Here is a 25,794-nt window from a genome sequence, read left to right as displayed (position 1 = left end):
GTTGTTGCTGCTCTGCCATTTTCTGTGTCTGTGATCGTCTTGTTTCGAGTTCCCGTTCCCGTTGCCGACATCTCCGATCGTCGTACTTCTGTTTCAGCAACGCGTTTCTTTCGACTGTATATTTCGCATACATGTGACGCAGCCGCCGCCACCGCCGCCGCAGTGATTTGTACGAAAAACGATTTGTTTGTTGTGACATTCGCCCTCCCCGACGGCCCTTTGCACAGATGATCGGTCAATGAAGTTGTGCCGCACACAGTGGAAAATTTCCGAGACACAGCAAAACTGAGCAGCAGCTGGTAAAAAGAGAAAAAAAACTAAAATAAAAGACCAAATTGGCTGCAACCATCATCGAAAGTCGTGGGTAAAAGAGCTCTTAAAGTACGTGTCAATTATTATTATATTCATTTACGACTCGCCGTCTTTGGCTCTGTCTCTGCCTCTGTCTCTATCTCTGTCTGTGGTTATGGCTATGGGGTGAATGTGTTGTTGTTCTGGCTGCTATTTTTGTGCCAATTTTTGAAATTTTCAAATATTTTGTTTTTCAACTTTTCGACTTGTGGCTATGACGCTGATATGAACTGATTATTGTTTTTTCTGTGTTTTGTTTTGTATTTTCTTCAAGTACAATTCTGAAATAAAGTGTCAAACCGCAGACAAGTAATTTGCCCATTTTAGATAAAAGTGTTATACCTAAGTCAAATACAGTTTTAGGCAGTGCTAAGATGTGCCTCCCGATTTTGATCTGTTTCCAAATCGGATTCTTCGGCTCTGTTGTGCACATGGTTGATAATCAACTAATTATACTTGTACATAAAAAACTAATCAACTTCAAATACTTAAGGCATTAGACAAGCTCTTTAAAAAAAAATAACATAAAAGTCAAGCTCGAAAATGCAGCAAGTGATTACTCAACACACAGGCACACACACACATATACACATAGAGCTTCTGCCTCTGTTACTCATTTACTCTTTCTTTCGCTCTCTCTCTCTCTCTCCTTTTCTTTCTGTGTTTCTGTTACTCTGACTCTTTGATTCTATCTTTTTGAAACTGGTTCTGCATAGTTAGGCCCATTCACCATTCATTTCTTACATTTCTTTTCATTTGGTTTTTGTTTTTTTTTTTTGTGATATTTTTGTTTTACTGTTCAAAGCAAAAAGTACACATAGTTAACGTTTTTCTGCTTCTTCCTGCTCACGCTTCTGCCATCCCTTTTCCTCGCTCGCACTGTTGTGCTATGCTAAGCTCGACTGCTGCTGTTGCTGTTGTATGCAAAATACTGTAATAATAGCAACAACAATACCGCTTTTGTGCTGCAGCGGCATCAAAGTCGACGCTGACGCAGACGCCGACGTCAACCTTATCAACACCGTTAAAGTTTTGCAGCGTTTTAAGCTCCGCACGTGAATTTCGCGACGTGCAGCACTCTTTTCTTCTTCTTCTTCAGCTTGTTGTTGTTTGCGGGTACCGCGGCATGCAAATTCTTTGTATATGTAGGTGTGCTTGTATTTGGGCATAGCGCACCCTTTCTTAGTGCTCTGTCTCCCTCTCTCCCACATACACTAACTCGCTCACTCTCCCTTGCTCGCTGTGTGTGAGTAATGGCTCAATAATTTGGCTGCTTTAACCCACACACCCTTTGCACTCCCTCTTTCTCTTTCGCTCCCGTACGCCCCTTGTGTGCTGCTCACACGTTATAACAATGGTAACGAGAATTTGTTTATCTTGACTTGTGTATAGTGTTTTTTGTTCTTTCCTGATATTTAACCAAAATGTATCATGACGCCTAAAGTTGATTGTTGTTATTGTTGTTATGGGTGTTGTTGCTGCTGTTGGCTTTGCAGTTTTGTTTACACAAGTTGTGGGGAGCTCATGTTTTGTTTTTTCAGACTAGTATTTATTGTTCCTGTGCACGGTTCACGGAATTTGCAACGGCTGCAATTTAAAGTATGTGCGAGTATGTTACAACAAATGAGAGTGCCTCTTTATACTAGGGTCGCAGGTGTTCTGGGTGGCTAGAAATTTCTGCTAAGCATACGTAACGTAACACCTACTACTCATGTGTATAAAATGGGGATTTATTATTTTTACTTTCTATTGCAAACAATTGATTATTAATACACCACACCGTCCAGAACTTTCCAGTTATATCAAATAATATGTGTATATGTATTATTTATCTGTACCATTCGTTCCTGAAATAACAATTGGCTTCAGGCGAAACCAAAGAACCGATAGCCACTTAAGTACAACAATTACCTTTTGGATAATTTGATATGATCTGCCATCTCGCTTCCATTCCATTGTTTTGTAATCAAAACTGGAGACCGACATTACTTTATCGCGAAAACAATTAGTCAGTTGGTTCATTGGACTGTCGACATCTTCTGATTCTCTTTCTTAAGTAAACCCCAAGAAAGCGAAACCCCATAGAGTACTATTTAAAGTATTTCCTGCAATTGTTATTCATAACACCCAAAGTAGTCATCATTTTAGCTCTAGATATATGTTTTTCTATATATAAATTGGTGCTTGTTTCGGTCAGATCTGAAGCGGCAAGTATTGCGCTTATCTAAGCGCAAGAAGAAGCACTACAAATATTTCGCTCGCTTATTGATTACGCCTACAATTGACTTTTGTCCGTTAGTTAGTTAGTCAGTTAGTCAGAATGAAGGCCGAGTCTCTGTTGATCGTCAACCGTCGACCGTCGAGTCGATCGTCTGTCAGCTGTATCAGTTGGTCATTAACTTGGTCTCCAATTAGAGTGCTATGTTCTCCAATTGTTGTTGTTGTTGTTGTTGTTATAGTTGTGGTGACTGGGTTATCGAGTCGCAATTGATTTTTCATTCCGAACACTCATATGTGTGCGAATCGTTGAAGCGTAGAGTTTGTTCTTTAAATGTGTTTTTATGTTTTATTTATTTGATTGACTCGAGTACAGTTAGCGTAGTTCAAGTGCTCTGAACCTTTAGCCACATAGCCTGCTAGTGAGTATGTGTGTGCGTCCATAAATCCTTCATCAAGTCCAACAAGTTTGCTGGAGTGCCAAGTGGTTGCCATTCAAGTGGAAATGGAAACTACTTTCAACTGCGACTGGCTAGGTCAACAGCAACAACAACTAACAACAACAATTTTAAAATACAATTCGATTGCATAACATATTGAACTAGAATTGTGGAAGTGCGAGGGTCGTAAGAGAATTCATTTTGAGTAATAATAACTGATATAGTTGCAATCAATCTGAATTGATATGGATACTATCATTCTAAGATTTTTAACTGAAGTTTGTTAAAATAATATCATATCTAGGTTATACATATTCTATATACTATATATTTTCAATGCGTATAGAAGATGGCCGATTTATTCTCTTTTTTTTATTTCATATTTTATTATTAAATAATATTATTCATTATTCTTTATTACATTCCTTTCTTCTTACTTCTCTTCTTTGGATTATCTTTATTTCTGTTCTATTTTGTCTAATTATTATTATTAGGAAAATGTTTATATTATCTCTTATTTGCTCCAGTTATTTTATTTTCATTTTATTTCTGTGATCTAAACTCGACTTTAACTTATGGAATATACCTATTTGATATATAAATAAAAAACATTTGCCTTTCACTCATCAATTCCGCCCTAGCTACTCATTAAGCTACCCTCGGAACAACAACCTTTTGTCTTCATACACCTGTATATATATACACCTTTCTTTGCGTTATGCTATCTGACATGAAGCTCTGTCTGGCGGAAAGCAACGCAAATTGTTTTTATTGCTTTATTTAAGTTCTTGCAGAGCCGCAAATCAAATTTCGTCTAATCAAAATTTCTAACCGAGGAAGATTTAGTGCTCTACTTAGTGGGACAATAACTTTCAATTGATTGACTCCTATTACTATTATCTCGGTATTTCGTTTATGCTTAATAATATATATGGGACGCACTCGAATATGTTTAATTGCTGGCGTCGACTCTGGCTCTAATGCCCCAATTGCCCAAGTCCATTATAATTCAAGTTTTCCAAACTGACATTTTTACGCGAGTCGTGAATTTTTATTACGATTTGCGTGGAGGTGCGCCAAGCAGGAAGCACGCTCCAGTGGCAGTGCAACCCCCTTTCCTTTCATTCTAACTGAGCAACACTCAAGTTCAATGTCAGTGGCTATGGCAATGGCTGTGGCAATTGCAGTGGCAGCTGTTGAACTGTTGCAATATGTAAACCGGTTCGCAGTCGGTCATGAGCACCAACTGCAACTGCAACTGCAGTTGAAATTGGCAGCTGTTTATGAAATTAGTTATTTTGGTTTTTTAAGAACCGGTTGGATCTGGAGTTTATTTGTTTCTACTTCTTCTTCTCTGTTCTTGCTGTTGATAAGGGCGAAGTGTACTTGGCTTATAAAAGCTTGGAGATATTCCACTTGCAGCTCTTCCTCTCGCTCTCTCCCTCTCGCTCTCTCTTTCTCTCTAGCCGCCTGACAAGGAATGCCAACTGATAAGTCGATAATTGGTTCAATAATCATGTTGCTATTTAATAATAAATTTAATAATAAATAAAAATATTATCAAATAAGTTAAGCACTTCAGGCATACCCTTGTGAGAATTTGAAATAGATTCAAATGGCTGTATCGTGTCTTAAGGTTGAAGTGTATCACAAGCAGGTGGAATCAAGGACTTCTATCTTCAGAGAAAGGATAGATCGGTTAAGCAAAGTGCCACTGCTCGTCCGATTGGAAATATGGAATAATTGATTCCATCAAATGAACTGATAGAAATCTGAAACAATTCAAATGCAAATGAGAAGAATCTTAAAGGGAAAATGATGCTGATCTCGAATTTCGATTCAGCATTGCCCAAGTTCTGGCTATCTAAAGATAAGAACTTGCAAGCCAGAATATATCATCCAATTAGAAGAAGAATATATGTCTGTAGAGTGCCTGCTGTCAGCTCTTCTACTAGTTACAGCTCATCTGCTAGTCGCTCCATTCGTGCCACTTGCTTCAATTGCTGTTCAAAATCAATTTTCGCTGCGACGCCGCATAGAGAAAAAGACAATTATTAAGTTAATTTACGATCGTCGTAAATGCCATTCATTACTGTCAATTGCTTAAATAATTTGTGGGCATATCAAAGTCGCTGCTGATGGATGTCCACTGTAGCGCTGTGATAAGAGAACGCGCGCAATTCATGCACAAACAATAACTTAAATCAAAGTTAAGTCCGACCCTTGAGCGAGCGATCGATCGATCGTTTGCGACGTTTCGCTAATGAACCCATAAAATTGATCACCACGTTAATTTTGGACTGTTTCCCCTGGTACTCCTGTTTCCTGATCGGCGATTGTTTATTTGCCTCGGGCTTAAATTGTAACACCTCTGCTTTATGGCCAGTCCAAAGCGCCTGTCTAACACTTTTCCTTTGCTGCTGATAGCATGTGGCTCTGTCCGCCATAAAACGTGTAAATTCGTAGACCAACGAATCGAAGGAGTCACGCGATCAATTTGATCGAATTGAGCAATTTATAAATAAACCACTTTAAACTGTCTGCCTGCGTGCGAAGATTGATAAATTGCCGGGTATTTTAGTAGCTTTTGATATGAATTTAAAGATCTCTCCTTTTGTTTTTTAGGCTATAAAAGATTTCAGAAATCACTTTTCAAGATCATTTCCATTTTTGCTTATCGAGCGGATCTTTCCATTAGTTTCAACACATTTATAATAATGAAATAAAGTATAATGTTAATTGAGCCGTGTATATGACAAAGATAATACATATATCATGTGCTTGGTGTATGCCACGATCTATACAAGTTATATAAGATATTTGGAGAAAACTGGAAAAAGCTGACGGCGAAACTGAATGCGAGCTGCCTAAGAAATGCGAAGTTATTATGTAACTAATATTAGAAATCAGTCTTGCAATACTAGAAGATATAATAATAATATGTTAAATATTCTTCTAAAGATCAATTTATAAAATACTTCGTGTCTAGGAGCTGATCTGCTATAGATTGCAATACTAGAAGCTGTAAGGGAAATGCATCGGGTTTCTAATAGATCGTGTCATTTCCTCCTAGCCTAGACATTCTATATTAGTTACTTCTTTAGGCACTAATGCCAAATGTATCTACTATAATAAAACTATATGAAATTGCATTAAATAAGCTAAACAAAGTTCTATAAGCTATGCAGAGTCACTTCCTATTTCTGTTAAGACTTTTAGCAAGACTAAATTTTGCTTGTGGAAAATACGTAATCGAGACACGAGCGGATGGTTAAGTAGCAAAACGCTTTGCCGCTTTGATCTATTTGCGCAATCTATCAAGCGCGTACTCTTTAGTTAATAACTACTGTTAAATCAAGTTAATAAGTAATGCATTTTCCCAGCACTGCCAAGGTTAGCAAACACCAACTTGAGCAACTTGTGTGTGTGTCTGCAGAATAGCTCAAGTTTAATCCAGGGCCAACTTTAGACAAACAAACACACAGCACACCCATACACTCATCAATTTTATCAGAGTTAGGTAAACAATCGCCTGGTCACATTGCTGTTGCATAACCCGCAAAGCGATTTGTGTGAATTTGGCCAAAAGGAAAATAAATCACTTGGAATAGCTATAACTGTTGGGTAGGCTCTAGACCTAGGCCCTCACTAAGCACGAGACTCATGTTGGACTGTCTGCTAACACCCGCACACACCCGCAGACACACACACTAGCACCCGCCCCTGTTGTGCCGCTCGGCGTGTGCGTTCGGCTTTCGGCTCGGGCAACATTTCGTTTCGCTAGTCAATGTTCTGGGCGCCGCATAAATCAGCGCCAACGCAACCGCAACAGGTACACACGGCTTTCGTTTGTCATTGAGCGCACCTCGCGTATCTGGACGCGCGACTCGCCGCGTATCTCGCCTACGTGTATCCTATAGATACATTCTGAGCTATCCGTGCGTTTGCCTTAATTCAATTTGTGTGGACGTTAAGCAAAAAGGTGCCTGCTCGAGTTGTTGTTATTTTTAAGGAGTCGCTAACACGCAGTTCACATTTTATTGAGCTATATATATATACAATATATATACAGTATATATATATATATATATACTGTCGATATACTTTGTGCAATTTGGTTTTGCCAGCTGCTCGTCAGTTGCTCATTTGCTTGAATGTGACTCAGACGCGCACTTGCCCAGACTTGCCTAATTATTGAACTTAATAAAAGAAATGTGTGTGTGTAATATATACAATTTATATATCTTTGTAATATATACAATTTATATATCTTTCTATATATAAAGAGTGACAAACTATATTAACAATTGTGCTCAAAATGGAATCGGCTAATGACGCCTTCAACTGGCGATCAATGCGCAGCCGACAGCAGAGCCGCAACCCTCGCACTCGCACTTCAGCACTCGCAAATTGATCAAGTGACAGTCAAGTCGCGTGCTTCAGTGTCCCACTGCGGCACACTGCGAGTTCATGCCCCCGAAAGTTGTGCGTGCCTGCAGCATTTGACTTTAATTGAGTCGCAGAACGCAACTTTATTGCTCGATATTGTTTGTCTGTGCTTGCCTCAATTGAATTGCAGCCGCGGCTCTGGCCAGAGTCGCCAGTTTGTTGTTTCTTAATGTAATTGCGTACTAAGTGCAACCTCTGCTACTCTTCACACTTGCAGCCCAGCCCAGCCCAGCGCCGTCACACCGAATGCCGAGATTCTTCTCCGAGCTGCCGCACTGGAAGCGCCAATTCGACCACAGCTCAATGCAAGTGCGCTGGTACAGGCATCTGCAAATCATCAAATAAGCCGCGAATAGAGACCAACTGGACCCAAGCCTAAGGAGTGCCCCCATTCGCGCAGACCCTTGACGGAAAACGACGCCAAAATGAGCTTCAGCTCGGCCAGCGGCCGCGAGAACAATGTTCGCAAATTGTCCTTTCTGGGCTTCAATACCAAGAAAAAGGTAAGTTTTGACGATTAATTTCAGTTATTCCATTTAATTAGCTTATAATGGATAATCCTTTATAAAACAAGGAAACAGAGTTTAGGGCAAATCTCATTTGTTTAAATACCTTTTGTGTTACATAAGCAAATGAGCTTAAATTGAGAATGAGATCAGTTTTTATGGGGGCTACCTTGATACAGGTGAGAGTCTTATGACTGAGAGTTTGACTGAATATTGATTATATTAATTTTTTTTAGCAAAAAATGTTAAATTAAAGTCGTAAACTTGAAACTGGTTAAAAACAAGTTTGAAAAACGCAGGCAGCTGCAACTGACTACGTAATACTCGTACAGAAGATAAAGATGTAAAACAGAAATCGATTCGAATATGCAGAAGATAAAGATCTTAAATAGAAATAGATTCAGACAGATGAAAAAGATCTGCTAGCAATATCTGTTCTATAGCTGTGCAAGATATAGCTCATTTCCGATTTATTACGCTCCTAAGAGTCATATATGTATGTATTGAACTTATAGATACTATTTAGATTAGGCTTACAGCAACTTACCTAACATGCTCTGTGGCTACAGCTGGAAAGCTAGAGATATTGTTCCGAACTTGGCATGCAGCCATTGTGCGTAGTTACATAATATTGCTTTATATATATATATATATAGTTTTTATTATTCAATTCTGTAAAATTCTGTAAAATATAAAATATATACTAAACGCTATTACATTTTAAATTTAATTTACTTAATTTAATTAATTTAAATTAAACATATTTACATTTTAAATTTCAAGTCCTCAAAGAAATAGTGAAAGACAAATAGACAGCAGAAACCAATAGACCCTTTTCACTCAAAGAGCGAGCATTAGAAATCCTTAAAGTTCTCTAAATTTCATTTATGATGAGCATTGAGACAGTTGCAATGCACAATTAGCAATTTGCCATTTGCCATTTGTAATTTGTATATTTATGAAATCAACTTTCGCTCGTTTTATTAGTTAATTAACCCGAGCGCACATAAAGCTCTGAAATGTCTATAAAAAATATGAATTATAGAAAATCTAACATCGATTTGTCAAATGCTGTGGCTTTCAAAATACTTCCTAATGCTGCACTTAAACATATATATATATATATCTATATATATTTTTACAGTTATATACTGTTTCATAGCTCAGTAATTTTCCACGCAAAAATAAAAAATTTCATTGCAAAAATCGTTTACAAAAATGCGTTGAATTTCGAGTGTGCAAAAAATATTTATCAAATGTTTTTTTTATTAATTCGTTGCGCTTTTTTTTTATATTTTTTATGGCTGTATTTTATTTATTTTTTTGTACACGCGGCTAATGCCAAGTAATTGTTATTGATTTTGTTGTTGTTGTTGTTGCCAATTGTTGTTTTTTTTGCTCTCTGGATTTCCGCACTTTTGTTGTTGTTGTTGTATTTGTGCCCTGGCATGCCCGCCAGCCAGTCAGTGACACAATTTGGAAACCAGTTTCGCTTTTTTTTGCGATTTGGATTCGGATCTTGAATCTCGATTTACAGTTGTCGCTTTCGTGTGCCCCAATGCCCTAGACTACGCGGGAGCGTGAGAGAGCGGGATGGAGGGAGGAAGAGTTCGCATAATCACGTATTCATTCATTCATACGACGTTCACTTGGATGTGTCTATTAAACTAGAGCAGACAAAACGCTGAGCACGTTACGTATACGCCGCGTGGCGCACAGCGTCGAGGGCGGCTCTAAGGCCAAAGCCAAATGGATATCAACAACAACAACAAAAACAACAACACCAACACACACGAGAACTGAGCACAAAGCGTAGGCAAAACAAAAACAAAAACGCATTTTTAATTGTGCGTCTACAAACAGTTAACATAGTGAGAGAGACAGAGAGAGCCAATGGGGGGGACGTACTCCGGAAACTAGTTAGACATTCAAACGAGCGGGCGGGCGGCCAGGCACTCACACACACACACACATGGACACACACATAAACTTTCTCTGAATAGCACAGTCAACAACAGGAAATCAATATTCGTGGTCAAGGCTGCAAAGTGCAACTGCAATAATAATAAAGGCAGCAAACAGTGGCAACAACAACAGTTGGCATTGGCATTGGCCAGTGCCAAGTGCTCGTAATGAAATCGTTGACACCTGAGCGAAAGCTGCGTTTACACTGGCTATTAACTTAATTGCTCAGGCAGCTATCGCCTAGCACTCGCCCGCACGCCTCGCTCACCTCCTGCTGTTGCCTGTAAGTAGGCAATGATTTGGGCTCTTAACGTTTCAATTATCCATTCGTTTGTCCCTCGCGCTCTGTCGAATGAGTGAGTGCGTTGAGCTTACCTGTTATCATTCCTAATTGCCGTCAAAGTTCTAAACACGCACATGCCAAACCAGCTCAGGTGCTAGTGCTGCATGAAAGAGTGGCACAGTGGTAGGGAAACAGTTGAAAAGAGAGAGCGAGAGACATCAGAAGTCATAAATTTATAGCTGAAAAACATAAAAAAATATAAGTAAATTATATCAGGCTTAAAGTCCTTAGTCTATGCCAATTAAAGCGTATCAAATTTACATCAACTCAAACCCAAGTCTATTTCTGTCAAATCTCTGTTTATCTATCATAATATCTATATGCCTTTATCAAAGCAAAAAGGAGGCCGTTTGCTGCTATAAATATATAAACTTTCGCTTAATTAATTGTTTTCTATATATAAACATTGTTTGTTTTTCCTTAAGATTGCACAAGTCTGGCCAGGTCCTTGTGCATTGAAGAGTTCATAATTTGAATATTTTTAGGATAGAAGCGGAAGCTTTTCTACCAAAGCTTTTGTCAAGCAGCCCAAATGCCACCCCAAACACAAGCGACACAAGCCAACCAAACCAGCTGACCTTGACCGTGTGCAAGGCTCGTTTTCGCTGCTTGCTCTCCTTTGCTCTCTCTCTCTTCCTCTCTCTCTCGCAGTCGTTCTCACCTTTTGCCTGCGAAAGCTTTTGGCACTTGTTCACATGGTATATGCGTGTATGCAGAGATGTTTTGCTGCTGCAGTCGCTGCGCTGCTCACGGAGCTTTCAAGCAGAGCTTTTTTGTTGTTTTTTCTTTTTGGTTTTTGGGGCGCAACGTAAAGTGCATTTTGATTTACGTCAGCAACGGTTGTAAAACTCTCGGTTCGCCCAGCGCCAGCACCAGCGCCAGCGGCCGTGAGAACAGCTGTGTGTGCTGCAGCGGCGTCGGCAGCGCTGCCAGCAGCTGTTAACTATGCTACAGTTATACGCGCGCGCCTCACTCGTGCGCCGGCGCAGGTAACATGTGTGTAGCAATCGCAGTGTTGGCCATGGCACCAGCAGCCAGACGCAGTCACGACATTTGCTGGGAAGCCTTCCCAGACGCCACAACATTTTTAGGCTTGAGAGCGCGCGTTGTTCCGTATTCACGCGTCCTCTGTGCATGTGTGAGTGAGTGTGCGTGTGTGCGTGCGTGCGTGCGTATCTCTATATATGTATTTGTCTTCTATCTTTTGCTAGTTGCTGCTGCAGTGAACTGTTAAGCAGCTCCGCGGGTCAAAGTGCAACAGGCAGCCAAGCAGCAACTGTCACTGCTAATAAAAAACCAGAAACGAAAACGAAAACGAACAAAAAGCCCCAACATCGGCAGCAGCAAGAAAACTTGTGAAAATTGCGCTGGCTGCAAACCAAATGTGAAAAACTCTTGTCTCTGCCAGCGAATTTATAATTGAAGGTAACAGAAAAACACGCGCTGCATGTTTAATTGAACTAGGCGCATATTTAAAACCAAACACCAAACATTGAACACCAAACAGCGAATACCAAACACCTGCAAGGTTTTCAAGTGCGAACAGCCTTGAAAAGTATATAATAAAAAGGAGCAAGGCGTGCACAAACACACGCACGCAGATACACACACAATATCACACACACACACACACACACACATACAGATTGGTTGATATTTTAGCTAGAATTTTTGGCACAACAAGTGAAGCAGCGAATTGGCTAGCTTTTATTTAGCAGACACCTACACACACACACACACCCATACACACACACACACTCTCGGTAATGCTGCCTACTATTTCGGGCAGTCACAGCACAATGTCATGTAATAATGAAATGGGCGCGGGGCGCGGTCATGGACACAGCATCTTTTATGGCTCATCTTTGCACACTTTTGCGGTCGTAACTGTAAATCTGTGAATGTGTGCGTGCCTGCGCGTGTGTGTGCACTTTGAATACATTCGCATGGCAAGCATAATTCACACAGCAGCCAGCCAAGTGAAAACCAATTTCAATTTAAGTATAATTTGCTCATATCACACACACGCACCCATACACACGCAAACTTAGATAGAGTACAGGTTGACCTTGAAGTATGCAACACTTTTGTGGCTATTACGAGAGCAACATGAACCCCATCTATAAATGTATGTGTGTGTGTGTGTGTGTGTGTAGTGTTTAGCATTGTCAGCTCAATTACGTTATGTTTTGACGCCTTTAAGAGCACAATGAGCACTTTAACCTTTGCACGTGTCTGTCCGGCCCCAGCTACGCCTACCCCTTGTCACTCGCTGTCTCCGCCTCCGGCGCACTATACGCCTGTCGCATGCCCTTCCTGTCCTTCAGCGAGCATTTCCGCTGCGAAAATTCTCAACAAATTAACACACACGCACAAATACCAACACACACACACACACACGCACACACAGGCTGACGGACAGATACAAACGAAACGAAGCATCGTTAATTTGTGCAAACAAAATATCTACGAAATGCTTGCCCCCAAAAAGGAGCTCACGAATCGAAGAAAATTATGCGCAACATTTCTTTCTTTTCTTTATTTATTTACTTATCTTTCTTTCATTTTCATTTTTTCATATATTTTCTGTGTTTGCTTTGTGATTTTTCCGAGTCAAGAGCAAAATGTAAAGTTAAACGAGTTTGTTTCATGTCCTGGAAAATTTCTTGCTGTGCTTCCTGTTCTTGATGCTCTAGATAAGAATTATTGAAGCGGGCATATGGCCGTGAGCCTTTCAACTTTACGACTACATGAATTCGTATGATTATAACGCGTGCCACATATAATTCATATAATTAATTTTGGGCACTTGGACTATTGCTCTTTGACTTGGATTGTTGTTATTTCTGTTGACAGTCAATTACTCCTCTGCTTATTCCTTATTTTATGGGTGTTTGCTATGTAATTGCTCCCTAATTTATTTACAATTGCGCTGAGGAGTAAGCTATTATTGTATTTTATTAATCCGAATTAAAAATAAACAAAATGCCTAATTGATACTAGTTCTATTTATTCTGTAAATACACTATAAATACGATGTAAATAGTTAGTACTCTGTTAATGCATTGTAAATAGACTGTGACTATGTAAAAGTGACTTTAAGGCTCTGTAAAACTTAATTAATTAATTTAAATTAATTTGCAGGTTTATTTTATCATGTATTTTACTTAACTTAACTCACTTTGCTATTACTATGAAATTCGTTTGGAAATTCTCTGTAATTCCTTTGCAATTACTCTGCAATTCCTTTGTAATTACTCTGCAATTCCTTTGAAATTACTCCGCAATTACCACAGTTATTACTCAGTAATTATTCTGTGATTTCTTTGAAATTTCTCTGCAATTGCTTTGAAATTTTTCTGTAATTACTGTGCAATTCTTTGGAAATTATTAAGTAATTACTCTTTAATTACCTTAAAATAACACTGTTACTCGAATGTAATTACTCTGTAGTTTGTTCATATTTTTTTTTTTTTTTTGTAATTAGAACTTAATTACTCTGTAATTATATCATAATTACTCTGTAATTATATCATAATTACTCTGTAATTACTCAATCTTTCATATCTGCAATTACTTAAAATTACATTAATTAATTACTCCCAGCGAATACTCCCCAAGCTACAAAAAATAGGGTATTCAAGCATCCTGCAGTTTCACTTTAACTTTCTTTCGACTCCTTTATGAGAGAATAGGCCATTTTGGGCGGAACATTGGAGCACGCAGCTTGTGTGGCAAGAGGCATGTGTCAGAGGCAGAGAATGTCAGGCGCGAGTCAAAGTGGCCGCAGTAGTGGCAGTGGCAGCACTGAGTGGCTGGAAATGGCAATGTGCCGCTGACATGGACGTGGAGGTGGACATGGACATGTCGTGGAAAGTGCCACGAAACTTGAGACGAAGGCGTTTTCATTGCGGAGAGGTGATGAAAAGTTAAGCACGAACGGCTAAAACTTGACTTGAAAAACTTATTGGGCCCAGCTGCTTATATAAACTTGTGGCAGCAGCGGCAGCAAACACTCAAATCTGTTCAAGTTGTTTGCCACAATTTGATTCAATTTGGCTGACAACATGCAACATGCCAGCCAAAAAGTTGCTTAGCCCAACGACCGCATAACTTGCTTATGACTTATAAGTCACGTGCTCTACCCGCTCCAACGCCCCAACAGTTAAATGTTGTCAAACCGCATCAGAAACATTCAACAACCAACATGCCACACAAATAGACAGAGGGAGAGAGACAGGGAGTGGCAGGGGGACACACATGACTAACTTTTTAAGCAGACGAGCAGCTAAATGCGGGTTCGTGCCTCAGTTTGAGTTTGATTCGAATGTATCTCAATCTCGAACTGTATCTGTGAGCATTTACGCCTTGCTGCACACCTAAGTGGCAACACAAATAATACAAAATCCAATTTGAAACATTTTTCGTTCGCAACTTTTTCGATGTCAGCTCAAAAGTTTATGAATCAATTGATAATTGAAGTTGTTAGTTAAGCAGGAATTTAAAAGTTCTGCTCAACTGAACTAGTTCCGTTGAATTGAACGACATTGCATAATCAAAGTGCAGCCTCAGCTCTTAGAAGAATTTTCTTTGATTTATTTAATACTGCAAGTAAATTAAATAATATAAACATTTATGCCTATTTAACTAAATACTTTAGTTAACAACTCAGAATCTAGTTGCTTGGAACTCGAGCCTTTGGTGCGCTGATTGACTCAAATGTCTCGTTATAAATTCTGATTCATTTGCTAGCCTATAGACTAAATACAAACCATGTAGCAAACTGTATAATAATATTTTTGGGTAAAAATATATTTTGTTATTCGAAGTCTGAGATCTTCACACAAATTGTTGATGAACTGTCAAAATATGATTGCATTTGGTTTTTACCTGAAATTTCCACAGGGAAATTTAGTTTTAAATGGAAGGCTAAGTGTTTGTCGTCGCTTGGAGCTGCTGCAAATGGATTGTTGTTGTAGTTTTTAATATGCCTGTTGTTGTTGTTGTTGTTGTTGTTATTATTTAGACAACTTGCGTTGTCGCCTGAAACAACGTCGGCATTTTCATATTAATTTAGCAAAACGCAAAACAAACAGCGCCAAACGAAAATTGACAGCTCAGACAGCTAGGTGGGCGTGGCAGAGGAGTGGGGAGTGAGCTAGGTAGAGGTGCTTGGGCTTTACTTTTTTATTATGTTTTGCTGTGGGCGTTGCAGGTGGGCAAAAAAATACAAAAAAAAAGAAGAGAACGGAATAGAATAGAAAGCACCATCGATTATTTTGATAAGCGACGCTGACATTGTTGCACAGTTCGTTTAGCTAAAGTGTGCTCGCTCTCGCTCTAATGCTATCGGCGATGGGTGGTGGGCGTTGGGTGGTGGCGGCTTGTGCTCAGGTTGTAGCTGGTGGTTAACTCATAATGATGGCCTTGGCTAATGGCTAAATGACAAAATACTTTTTGTGTCGCTCTGTCTCTTTGCTAATCACAAACCAATCATCATCGTCGACATGATGATGATCATCATAATTATTATGATTACTATTATTGTTGTTATCATTATTGTCATCTGTATCATTATTATTTTCATATACACCTCGCTCCTCTGTCTACGCGCGCCGTTATCGATTAATTAACGTAACGGGGCGCGTTACGCTTTGACTTATCACACACACACAGACACACGCCCACACACACACACACCCAGTCAGAGAGCTAGATAGACAGACAGGACACACATTTGATATTCCCACGTGCATGCTCTCAACGTTATTAAATTTTCTATTTATAAACTTGCAAACTAACTGAATTGAATTGAAGCTCGTTGTTTTGTTTTTCCATTTTCTCGTTTTCCTTTTGCCATTCGCTTGGCCATTGTCTTCCCTTTCGCTGGCTTATCAGCGACGCAATTGGTAAATCTACCTTGAGCGTTATCATAAAGTTATGCGGCAAATTTAGCATAAAATATTGCACGCCTGTGCAAAGAGGGGCGTGGCTGTGGCAGGTGCACAATAAGACAGAGCGAGCGAGAGTCAGAGTTAATATCAAACTCATTTTCATTTCACACGTGTGTGTGCTTAGGACTAAGATGGATTTCATGTTGTTACTCCTATGGCAATGTCGAAGGCAAACACCATTAAAGCTACCTGTCCTGCCCTGCCCTGTCCTGTCCTGTCGTGTCCTGTGCCGTTGTGCAGGTGGAAGGCATTAGCTTTAAAGCCGCTGCCAGCTAATGGCGCACATAATCTAATTTAACTTTATATACACTCTTGATGAATGAATTTACATATGTCAAGCGCAAATTGTGTGATGTGTGGCACGAACAATGCGGCAAGGCTAACAAAGGAACTGAATTATTGGGCTCAATTATAATAAAAGTCGATATGTCAATTAAAGCGTGTGGCTTATTAAAGACAACAGCCTTATGTTAATTATCTTTTGTTTACTTTAAGAGTGCTGCTGTTGCTGAGAGATGAGGAGGCAGAGAGAGTTTAGAGTTGCCTATAGACAGTTCTCTCTCTCTCTCTCTCTCTCTCTCTCTCTCTCTCTCTCTCTCTCTCTCTCTGTTTATATAATGTATTAAATTTATGGAATATGTCATTGTAAGAACAGATGTCTATAGATTTCTATTGACACATTTTACATCAAAATGTTAATAGCAATGGCAAAAGGCTTAGATTATTATAGATGTTAAGAGATGAACTTGGCTTGCCTGCAATTGGCTTAAGCACACCTAATCATCAAATATTATACCCGTCTAAAAACGTCACGATTATATGCTACATAGATTATTAATGAATCATTTTGGGCAAAATCAATCCACAAATAAAATCTATTCGAACTATTTTCAAAATCTCTTTGGCAAAGTCGCTTGTCTGAACTTTCTACTCTATATCTTAGCAAAACTAAGCAATCTACTGTACTACCTGTTCCTCAGGAAATATGACATGCAAATTGATCCATAAAGCTCTATATATTTCTATATATATCTATATATAATTTCATTAACTCGTTTATGCCAACCATGAGAGAGTTCGCTACGCGCAAACAGTTTGATGTCTTTAGCCTTCGCACTGATTTCAGCTAGACTTGAATGCTATTGCCACGCTGATTGATACGTTTATAACAAGATAGCGCAAATATTTGACTATTCAAGCACAACCAGAGCAGCAACAACAACATATCATATATGACAGTCAATTTGAAATGGCACAATCAATGCGTTCGTCACTATGAAAATCAATTGATTTCGATTAAAAACAATTAACATAAACGCCATTAAATATACTTACGAAGAGAGCGAGCTGTGAGGATGGTACGATCCAGTCTACGATTGTCTGATATATGATATATATCTGCATCTGTACAGATAGAGATATATTGAAGTACTTTGCTGCATGATCGTTGGCCAGAGAAGTTTCATGATGAATTGGCGCACTTCGTCGTGTCTGTGGCAAGAGGCAAGAGAGTTGAGTCAATGTTTACAGAATTATATTTACACATGACACGACGACGTCATGCGACAGCAACAATAACAACAATAGCAATAATGGGCAGTCACATGACTGAATATTTTTATAGATTTTTAATTGAAAAGGTTTTTGTTGTCTTGAGTCACATAACGTGACCAGAGAAGATGACAAAACAACGAGCAATTGAGCAAAGAATGTAATTCCACACAGACCTCAATGCGTCAATTCAACAATCTTTTACTACTCTTTGCAGTCCGGCAATGAAGATCCCGACGAAGTGCTGCTGGACTCGGAAATGGACAAGGTCTTTGCCGGCTCAAGTGCGCGCAAAGAGAAGTTCGATGTAAACACTTTCCAGGACAATAGTCAGCAGCCAATTGGTTCGCGCAAAAAGAGCAGTGAGTATATGGAGTTGACCCGACTAGAATGTACCCTGTCATACAAATCGTTCTGTACGCAGTACGCACAAATGATTTAAACATCGAGGAAGATTCGGAATACGAAAGCCAAACGGAGCAATTGACTAATGCACAAAACTATGATGACATACCCGAGGACTTTCCACTAGTCTCCGAGCGAGCTGGACACGGCGATCACTCGGATAATTCGGCCGATGAGAAGCACGTGCAGTTCGGTGATGCCAAAAAGAAAGTTGTCATCACACCGCCCAGTCTGAGCTATGATGAACAGCCCACGGATCAATCGCACGAACGCAAACGCAGAAAAAGGTCTGAGCAGACAGATTTTCCTATCTATGAATCCAATCTAATCTAATCTAATTTCCATTGACAGCCGCCATCAGTATTATAGACAACGTAAATTCTCACATCAGGACAGCGTGGAACCCAAAAAGACAATCGAGGAGAACGGTGATGCAGGTGCGCGTAGGATCTCTGTGCAGCCTGAGGACACGGCATTGGAGGTAGGCCAGCCGTAACTCTAGCTAGTTGACCTAAACAAAAAGATGAGATGAGAAATCTCAACTCTTGATTAATCTTGACTACGGTTTTAGTTAACCTAACCAAAAAAAAAAAAACAAAAAAAAAAAGAAAACTAAACCAGTCAAATACGTTTCGTTACAATTGCTTTTCTTGCTGCCTCCCATGCTCGGATTCACATCCAACTCAATGTAGGCAAATGCCCAAGCGCCGGCTACACAGGTTGATGACAGCCCCTAGCTGAAAGTCCTTATGCTTAAACCCCGTTAACTGTTTTGAATATGTTACTAAAGTCAGTGTTTTGTTTTGACCTTTAGGAAGCTGATCTCAATGAGCTGAGATCACATCGTTCGGATGATCCGCGCGCCCTGCGACGCCACAAGATTCACCATTCATCCATCAAGCTGCGCGAATTGCCGCAAATAACTATTTCACCGTTTCTAAACAAGAAGCCCGAGATCGATCACAGTCCACATGAGGTACGAACTGATCACTCGCTCTCCAGAGAGACCAATTCTGACAGCAGCAGCATTTGCCTTCCAGATCTTTGTGCAGCTGGACGAGCTTACGGGCGTGGGTGAGGATCGCGAGTGGAAGGAGACAGCGCGCTGGATCAAATATGAGGAGGACGTGGAGGAGGGCTCCGATCGCTGGGGCAAACCGCATGTTGCCTCTCTCTCATTCCACTCGCTGCTCAATTTGCGTCGCTGCCTGGAAACGGGCGTTGTGCTGCTGGACCTCAATGAGAAGGACCTGCCTGCGGTTGCCTATCGCGTGGTCGAACAGGTAAGCTAAGCTCGAGCGCTCTCTCTCTCTCTCTCTTTCTCTCTTTTCTCTCCTACGCCCTCTCTCCTCCCTTACTTAACACGAGTTTTCCTATGCAGATGGTGGTCGATGATCTTATCAATATCAATGACAAGCCATCGGTCATGCGCTCGTTGCTGTTGCGCCATCGCCACGTGAACGAGCACCAGGGCGTGCTGCCCTTCACCAAGCGCAAATACAACAGCTATACGAGTCTGCAGGTAAGACAGAGATCCGCAATCGATCTCTCATTTGATCTACTTAACTCACTTACATATATAACAACTTGCATACATTCAGTGCGTGTCCTGTTATCGCTATAAATTGGCTTTAAATATGATGTGTTCTCCAAAATTTGTTAATCATTTTGATCGTGTTCATATTATGCTCTTGTCTATTTCTGCATAACTGCGCCCATAACTGTGCTACATTCTCATCAACCATACTCGTACACCAACAACAACAACTACAACAACTATACCAATAACAACTACAACAACAACACCAACAGCATCTACTACCCAAATCGGTAATGAACGACTTCTGTATATAGGCATATATACATATATATATATATATATATATATGTATATATCTGGTATATATAGCTAACAGACGTACTTATCCAGCTGCTTTTGTCCTGCGTTTCTTTTGACTCTTCTTTACTTTCGTTTTATGCGACTCTTATTGTTTTGCCCATATATGCCTATATATATATATATATATCTGCATATATAACTATATATGTATCACCCTAAATATATATATATATGTATGAATTCGTGTATATATATATGTATATGTTTGAACACTGAACACACATTTGTCTCACATTTGCGCACCACACCAAAAGCTACTTTGGATGGGCGCCGAGGCCACTCAGCAGCTACAACAGCAGCAACAACTACAACAACAACAACAGCTACAACAACTACAACAACAATACCTACAACGATCCGCCAAAACGAGACGCAGCATCTGTGTGAGCTCCAGTGCGCCGCCAGCGGCCATGCTCAATCTGGGCGCCATAGACCATCGACGACACTCGACGACCTCATCGTATCTGGGTGTAATAAGTTTTAAAGCCCTATTTGACACGCCAATTAAAGCCAAGCCAAAGCAAGCCTATGCCCCCAAAATGTTCAAGATCAGGGAATGAAACTGAAACTGAATTGGTTTTCTATACAGCAAAAGTATAAAGCGATGCTGTCGGTAAGCCGAGGATGCAATGCTCTTGCAGATCGTTAGAGAATTGTTGCTGCTTGAGCTGCCTGCCTTGAAGCGAGCTTAAGAACTTGAATGTGTTCAATATAGACAAGATTTTAATTGTTCAATAGGAGAGCATCTTAAAAAGCAAAAGGAAACTTCGATTTGCGAGCTGCCTTTGATAACTATGATGAGCTGATGTTTTAGTCTTATGGGAGGCATGTCCGAAAGTATCTATATCAGAAATAGTATTTAGAGTTCGTTTGAGTACATGTGGCTTACACATATTTGTAAGACTATAAGGGATCTTGCAAGGAATAATACTAATAATAGTTAGATTAGTTGGCTAAGGCAGATATAGACTTCTCGATAGATGCAGATATAAGAGAGCTTTTCAAGGAATAATGTTAATAATTGTTAGACGAGTTGGTTAAGGCAGACACAGACTTGTTGATAGATGCAGATATAAGAGAGCTGTCAAGGTTGGCCTACTGCAAGGGTATACAAAGTCTATTCAAAATAGTGAACAGTTTCATTCCCTGTGCTGTTGAAGTGCTTTAGAAATCGAGCCGTTTCTTTTTTAGCCCACCTAGCCAACACCCACCACGTAGCTACTCCCCTCTCTTAATACCACTTTAAATGCTCTCCAACTCCACGATTGGCAAGTTCTCAATTGTGTTGTGTTTATTTATCGATTTACTCGTAAGTTAGCTCGTCCTTAACCTCAACAAAAAAAAAAAGATAAAGAAAAAAACATAGAAAAAGAAAAAGAAAAACTTATGAAAAACTTAGTCTGAAAATGCACCGTTAACTCAGCCCTTAACCCTTAAGTGCACGCCTGTTCGATGTTCTGCATGTTGTGCTTGTTGTACAGTTATCTCTAAGACGTTAATATCCATAGCGCAAGTTGTTGGGAATACTTTAATACCCTGTAAATTGGCTCGCCCACACAGAACCTCTCGGGCAGCACGGATGACAAGAAGATCAAGATAATGCCAGCCAGCGAGATTGGCGGCAGCAAGCGCAGCAATGAGCTCAAGATAGACATGAAGGATGACATGTACTCCTCCTCGCAGGAGGATCTCAAAAAGCTGCAGAATGATACCATCCTCAAGCGTATACCCGCTGGAGCTGAAGCTACAACAGTCTTGGTAAGCTCAAATTTGTTAGATTTGGCAAAAGATTTGCTTTACCCGCATCTATGAACAGGTGGGCGCCGTGGAGTTCTTGGAGCAGCCCACAATTGCCTTTGTGCGTCTGTCGGAGGGCGTGCTGATGCCCACGCTGACAGAGGTGCCTGTGCCAGTGCGCTTCATGTTTGTGCTGCTGGGACCACGCAACTTTGACCTGGACTACCATGAGGTGGGTCGCTCCATCTCGACGCTGATGGCCAATGAGCACTTCCATGCCATCGCCTACAAGGCGGACGATCGTCGTGATCTGCTGTCGGCCATCAATGAGTTCCTCGATGATTCCATTGTGCTGCCGCCTGGCAACTGGGATCGTCACGATCTGCTGCCCTTCGACGAGCTGAAGGCCAAGAAAGACTGGATAAGAACGCGCAAGATCAAGGCGTTGCAGGTGAAGCGCGACAGCGAGATGATCAAAATTGGCAGGGATGAGGAGAAGGCGCTGCTAGAGAAGCAGGCACTGGGTGCCATCACCGGCCCGGGTGGTCCCGGCGGCGATGGCGGCGACGACGACGACGATGACGGCAAAAAGAAGCGCCCCAGTCCCATGGACAAGACGCATCGGCTCTGGGGTGGCCTGCGCAACGACCTCAAGCGTCGCATGCCCATGTACAAGAGCGACATACGAGATGGACTCAACACGGAGACACTGGCGGCCACCATCTTCATGTACTTCGCCTGCCTATCGACGGCCATCACCTTTGGTGGCTTGGCCTCGGCGAAGACGGACAACTGGATCGGCATACCGGAGACTCTGATTGCCTGCTCCCTCGTGGGCATCGTCTTTCATTGCCTGTCCTGCCAGCCGCTGGTCATCATTGGCACCACCGGACCGCTGTTGCTCTTCGATGAGGCGCTCATTGTCTTCTGCAACGAATACAACTTTGATTTTCTATCTGTGAGAGTTTACGTGGGCGTCTGGCTGATCATCATAGCGCTGTGCGTGTCCGCCTTTGAGGGCAGCGTCTATGTGCGGCTGTTGACACGCTTCACGCAGGAGATCTTCTCGGCGCTGATCACGCTCATCTACATTGTGGAGACTATGATGAAGCTCGTGTCCATTTACAAGCTCAATCCGCTGCTGTCCGACTACAATCTGCCGCCACCGACACTCGTGGGGCACGACATCGGCCACAATGACACCAACTTTAATATCAGCGTGACTCTGGTGAATGCCAGCTCCACAATGACACCGCCAGCGCTGCCCAAGATACCCACCAATCAGCCCAACACGGCGCTCTTCTGCACCATTCTGACACTGGCGACCTTTGTGGTCGCCTACTATCTGAAGCTGTTCCGGAATTCGCATTTCCTCGGCCGCAATGCGCGACGTGCTCTGGGCGACTTTGGTGTGCCCATTTCCATCGCAATGTTTGTGCTGATTGACTATTTGGTGCCCTCCGTTTACACCGAGAAGCTGGTGGTGCCCGAGGGTCTGTCGCCCAGCGATCCGTCGCGTCGCGGCTGGTTTATTGGTTTCAATCCATGCGAGACTTGGGTGCCCTTTGCCTGCGTGGTGCCAGCTCTGCTGGTCTACATTCTGATATTCATGGAATCACAGATATCCGAGCTGATTGTGGATAAGCCCGACCGTGGCCTCAAGAAGGGCTCCGGCCTGCACTGGGACATCGTGCTGCTCTGCCTGCTGAACACCTTCTGCGGCCTCTTCGGCATGCCCTGGCATTGTGCTGCCACAGTGCGATCCGTGACGCACGTGTCCTCGGTTACAGTGATGTCTCGGTGGGTATACCTCTGCTTGATCTTGATCCTTAGAAGCATAACTAAGTTTTTAATGTATTTTTCTATCCTCGCAGCACCCATGCACCTGGCGAGTCGCCGCGCATCATTGACGTCAAGGAACAGCGCCTGTCCGGCTTTTTTGTCTGCGTTATGATCGGACTGTCGGTGCTGATGGCGCCGCTGCTGCGGCTCATACCCATGGCCGTGCTCTTCGGCGTCTTTCTCTACATGGGCGTGGCATCCATGAGTGGCGTGCAGCTGTTCGAACGGTTAGCAACGGTTTACCAATTTACTAGAAAACTCTACTAAACAGCTTCAATTTCGTACCTTAGCATAAGACTCTATTTCATGCCAGTCAAGCATTATCCACCCACGAACTACGTGAAGCGTGTGCGACCCTGGAAGATGAATCTGTTTACGGCCATACAGGTGCTGTGCCTGGTTGTTCTGTGGACGGTCAAATCATCCAAGTTCTCGCTAGCCTTCCCCTTCTTCCTCATACTTATGGTGCCCATACGACAGATCTTGAACTCGATCTACAAGCCAGAGGAATTGCAAGCGGTAAATTGTCTAAAGTCGAGCTAACTTACGATAAGAGATAATCCTCCTTTTGTTTTCCCATAGTTGGATGGCAGCGAGGTCAAGGCCGACGAGGATGAGCCCGACTTCTATGAGCAGACGACCATACCAGCTTAGTGACTTAAGTGCAACTGTAGTCGGACTCTGTCCGAGCTCAGGTTTAGGCCAAATTTAATTAGTTCTTTTTTTTATATAAGTATTCAAAGTATTAAAGCCAAGCCGAGTCCCAACAAAGGCAAAAACAACAAGAACAACAACAACAACAAATGCAAACGCTAAAAGTTTGTAAGAAATTTCTGGTGATCGTGTTAACGAACTACCTGCATTAGTATTTAGAGAGGAGGATGTAGCCTAAAAGAAAGAAAGAAACACAAAACAAAAACTTACACACACCTGAAAACCTATTAGAATGTAAGGGTCACACCTGGCCGAGGTGAGTGGCAGAGCTGAAAACTCAAGAGCAAAGGAAAAACGTTGTACCTAAAAAAGAAAGCATGAACCACGACATGGTAGAGCAACTCTGTTGGCTAAATACAAATACCAATTCGTAGCTGAACTACCGATAAATGATAGTCGATAACCGATAATTGATAATTGATAACTGATAACTGATGACCGATGAGCGACTCTGAATAAACGATTCAAAGAAAAGACTCAAGTTCAAGCATCTGGTGTGCACTTAGGGCCCGCATTTATGCCTTATGACAAAATGTTTGCTTAGCGAAAAAAATAACTATTTATGAAAATGAAATACAAACACAAAGACGAAAACTTTGCCTCACGCATACACACACAAATGAAAAGTGAAAACATATATAACATATATATATATATATATATGTATATATATTCGGTTTATTCTCGTTGATTATTTGCTCGTTTCTCGCGTATTATTAGCAATAAATAATTTTGCATATACACACATACATACACACCCACATATACATATATATATATATATATATATATATATATATCAATCTATATATATATATTTAAATATTTACAATAATAAACTCGGTTTAGTCTCATCGAAAGAGCAATGAACACGAAGAAGCATTCTTAGAAACAAAATCAAACTATTTAGCTTCTACTGGCGTAGTGATAATTAGTGTCAAACACACACAAACAAAATCCCCAAAAATACCAGATTTAACAACACAAAATATAAAAAAAAATTAAATAAAAAAAATTTTAAAATATTACATTTATTGAATAGAAATTTATTGAAAAAGAAAATTTGCGTACTTCGCTTAGCGCACACTTCTAAAGTGAACGCCCCGTTGTGACGTAGCTGCTGTAAGTTTTTGCCTTTTTTTGGAATTACCTATACTTATTGTCTTATTAGTCGTAATCCGATTTAAATTAAAACATATATATATATATATATATATATATATATATATATATATATATACATACATATATCCGTTCGCTGCCAACGGCGCTACGAACTTAACCTATTTTTATGTAACTTGCATGTACTTGTACTCGTACGATACTTACTCTTAAGTAGTTGTTGTCTAGTTTGTTTAATTCAAATTCAAAATAAAATATAAAATTATATCAAATGTCATTTGTGTTATTTGCAGAAAAG

At 40.8% G+C, this 25,794-nt stretch overlaps 1 protein-coding gene across 10 annotated transcripts; it reads left to right on the top strand.

Moving 5' to 3' along the window:
* LOC111598681 (anion exchange protein 3) lies at positions 1 to 24,967 on the top strand. 10 transcript variants are annotated; one of them, XM_030225575.1, is made up of 16 exons: positions 1 to 381; positions 7,675 to 7,960; positions 17,994 to 18,138; positions 18,201 to 18,468; positions 18,533 to 18,662; positions 18,874 to 18,900; positions 18,996 to 19,157; positions 19,222 to 19,464; positions 19,563 to 19,703; positions 19,994 to 20,011; positions 20,336 to 20,551; positions 21,642 to 21,839; positions 21,898 to 23,618; positions 23,693 to 23,887; positions 23,951 to 24,179; positions 24,243 to 24,967. In XM_030225575.1, the coding sequence occupies exons 2-16, from the start codon at positions 7,883 to 7,885 to the stop codon at positions 24,312 to 24,314; spliced, it is 3,843 nt and encodes a 1,280-aa protein (XP_030081435.1). In that variant the 5' UTR covers positions 1 to 381; positions 7,675 to 7,882; the 3' UTR covers positions 24,315 to 24,967. The 10 variants fall into 10 exon arrangements, with proteins under 10 accessions (XP_030081435.1, XP_030081439.1, XP_030081438.1 ...); XM_030225577.1 differs by lacking the exon at positions 1 to 381 and adding an exon at positions 2,973 to 2,990; XM_030225576.1 differs by lacking the exon at positions 1 to 381 and adding an exon at positions 6,861 to 6,990.
* The last annotated feature ends 827 nt before the right edge of the window (positions 24,968 to 25,794 follow it).

The sequence above is a fragment of the Drosophila hydei genome, unplaced genomic scaffold (genome assembly GCF_003285905.1).
Source record: "Drosophila hydei strain 15085-1641.00,03,60 unplaced genomic scaffold, DhydRS2 tig00008135-arrow-pilon, whole genome shotgun sequence".
Classification (NCBI taxonomy): domain Eukaryota; kingdom Metazoa; phylum Arthropoda; class Insecta; order Diptera; family Drosophilidae; genus Drosophila; species Drosophila hydei.
Note: the sequence above shows the minus strand (reverse complement) of the source record. Positions and strands in the feature narration are given on the sequence as shown.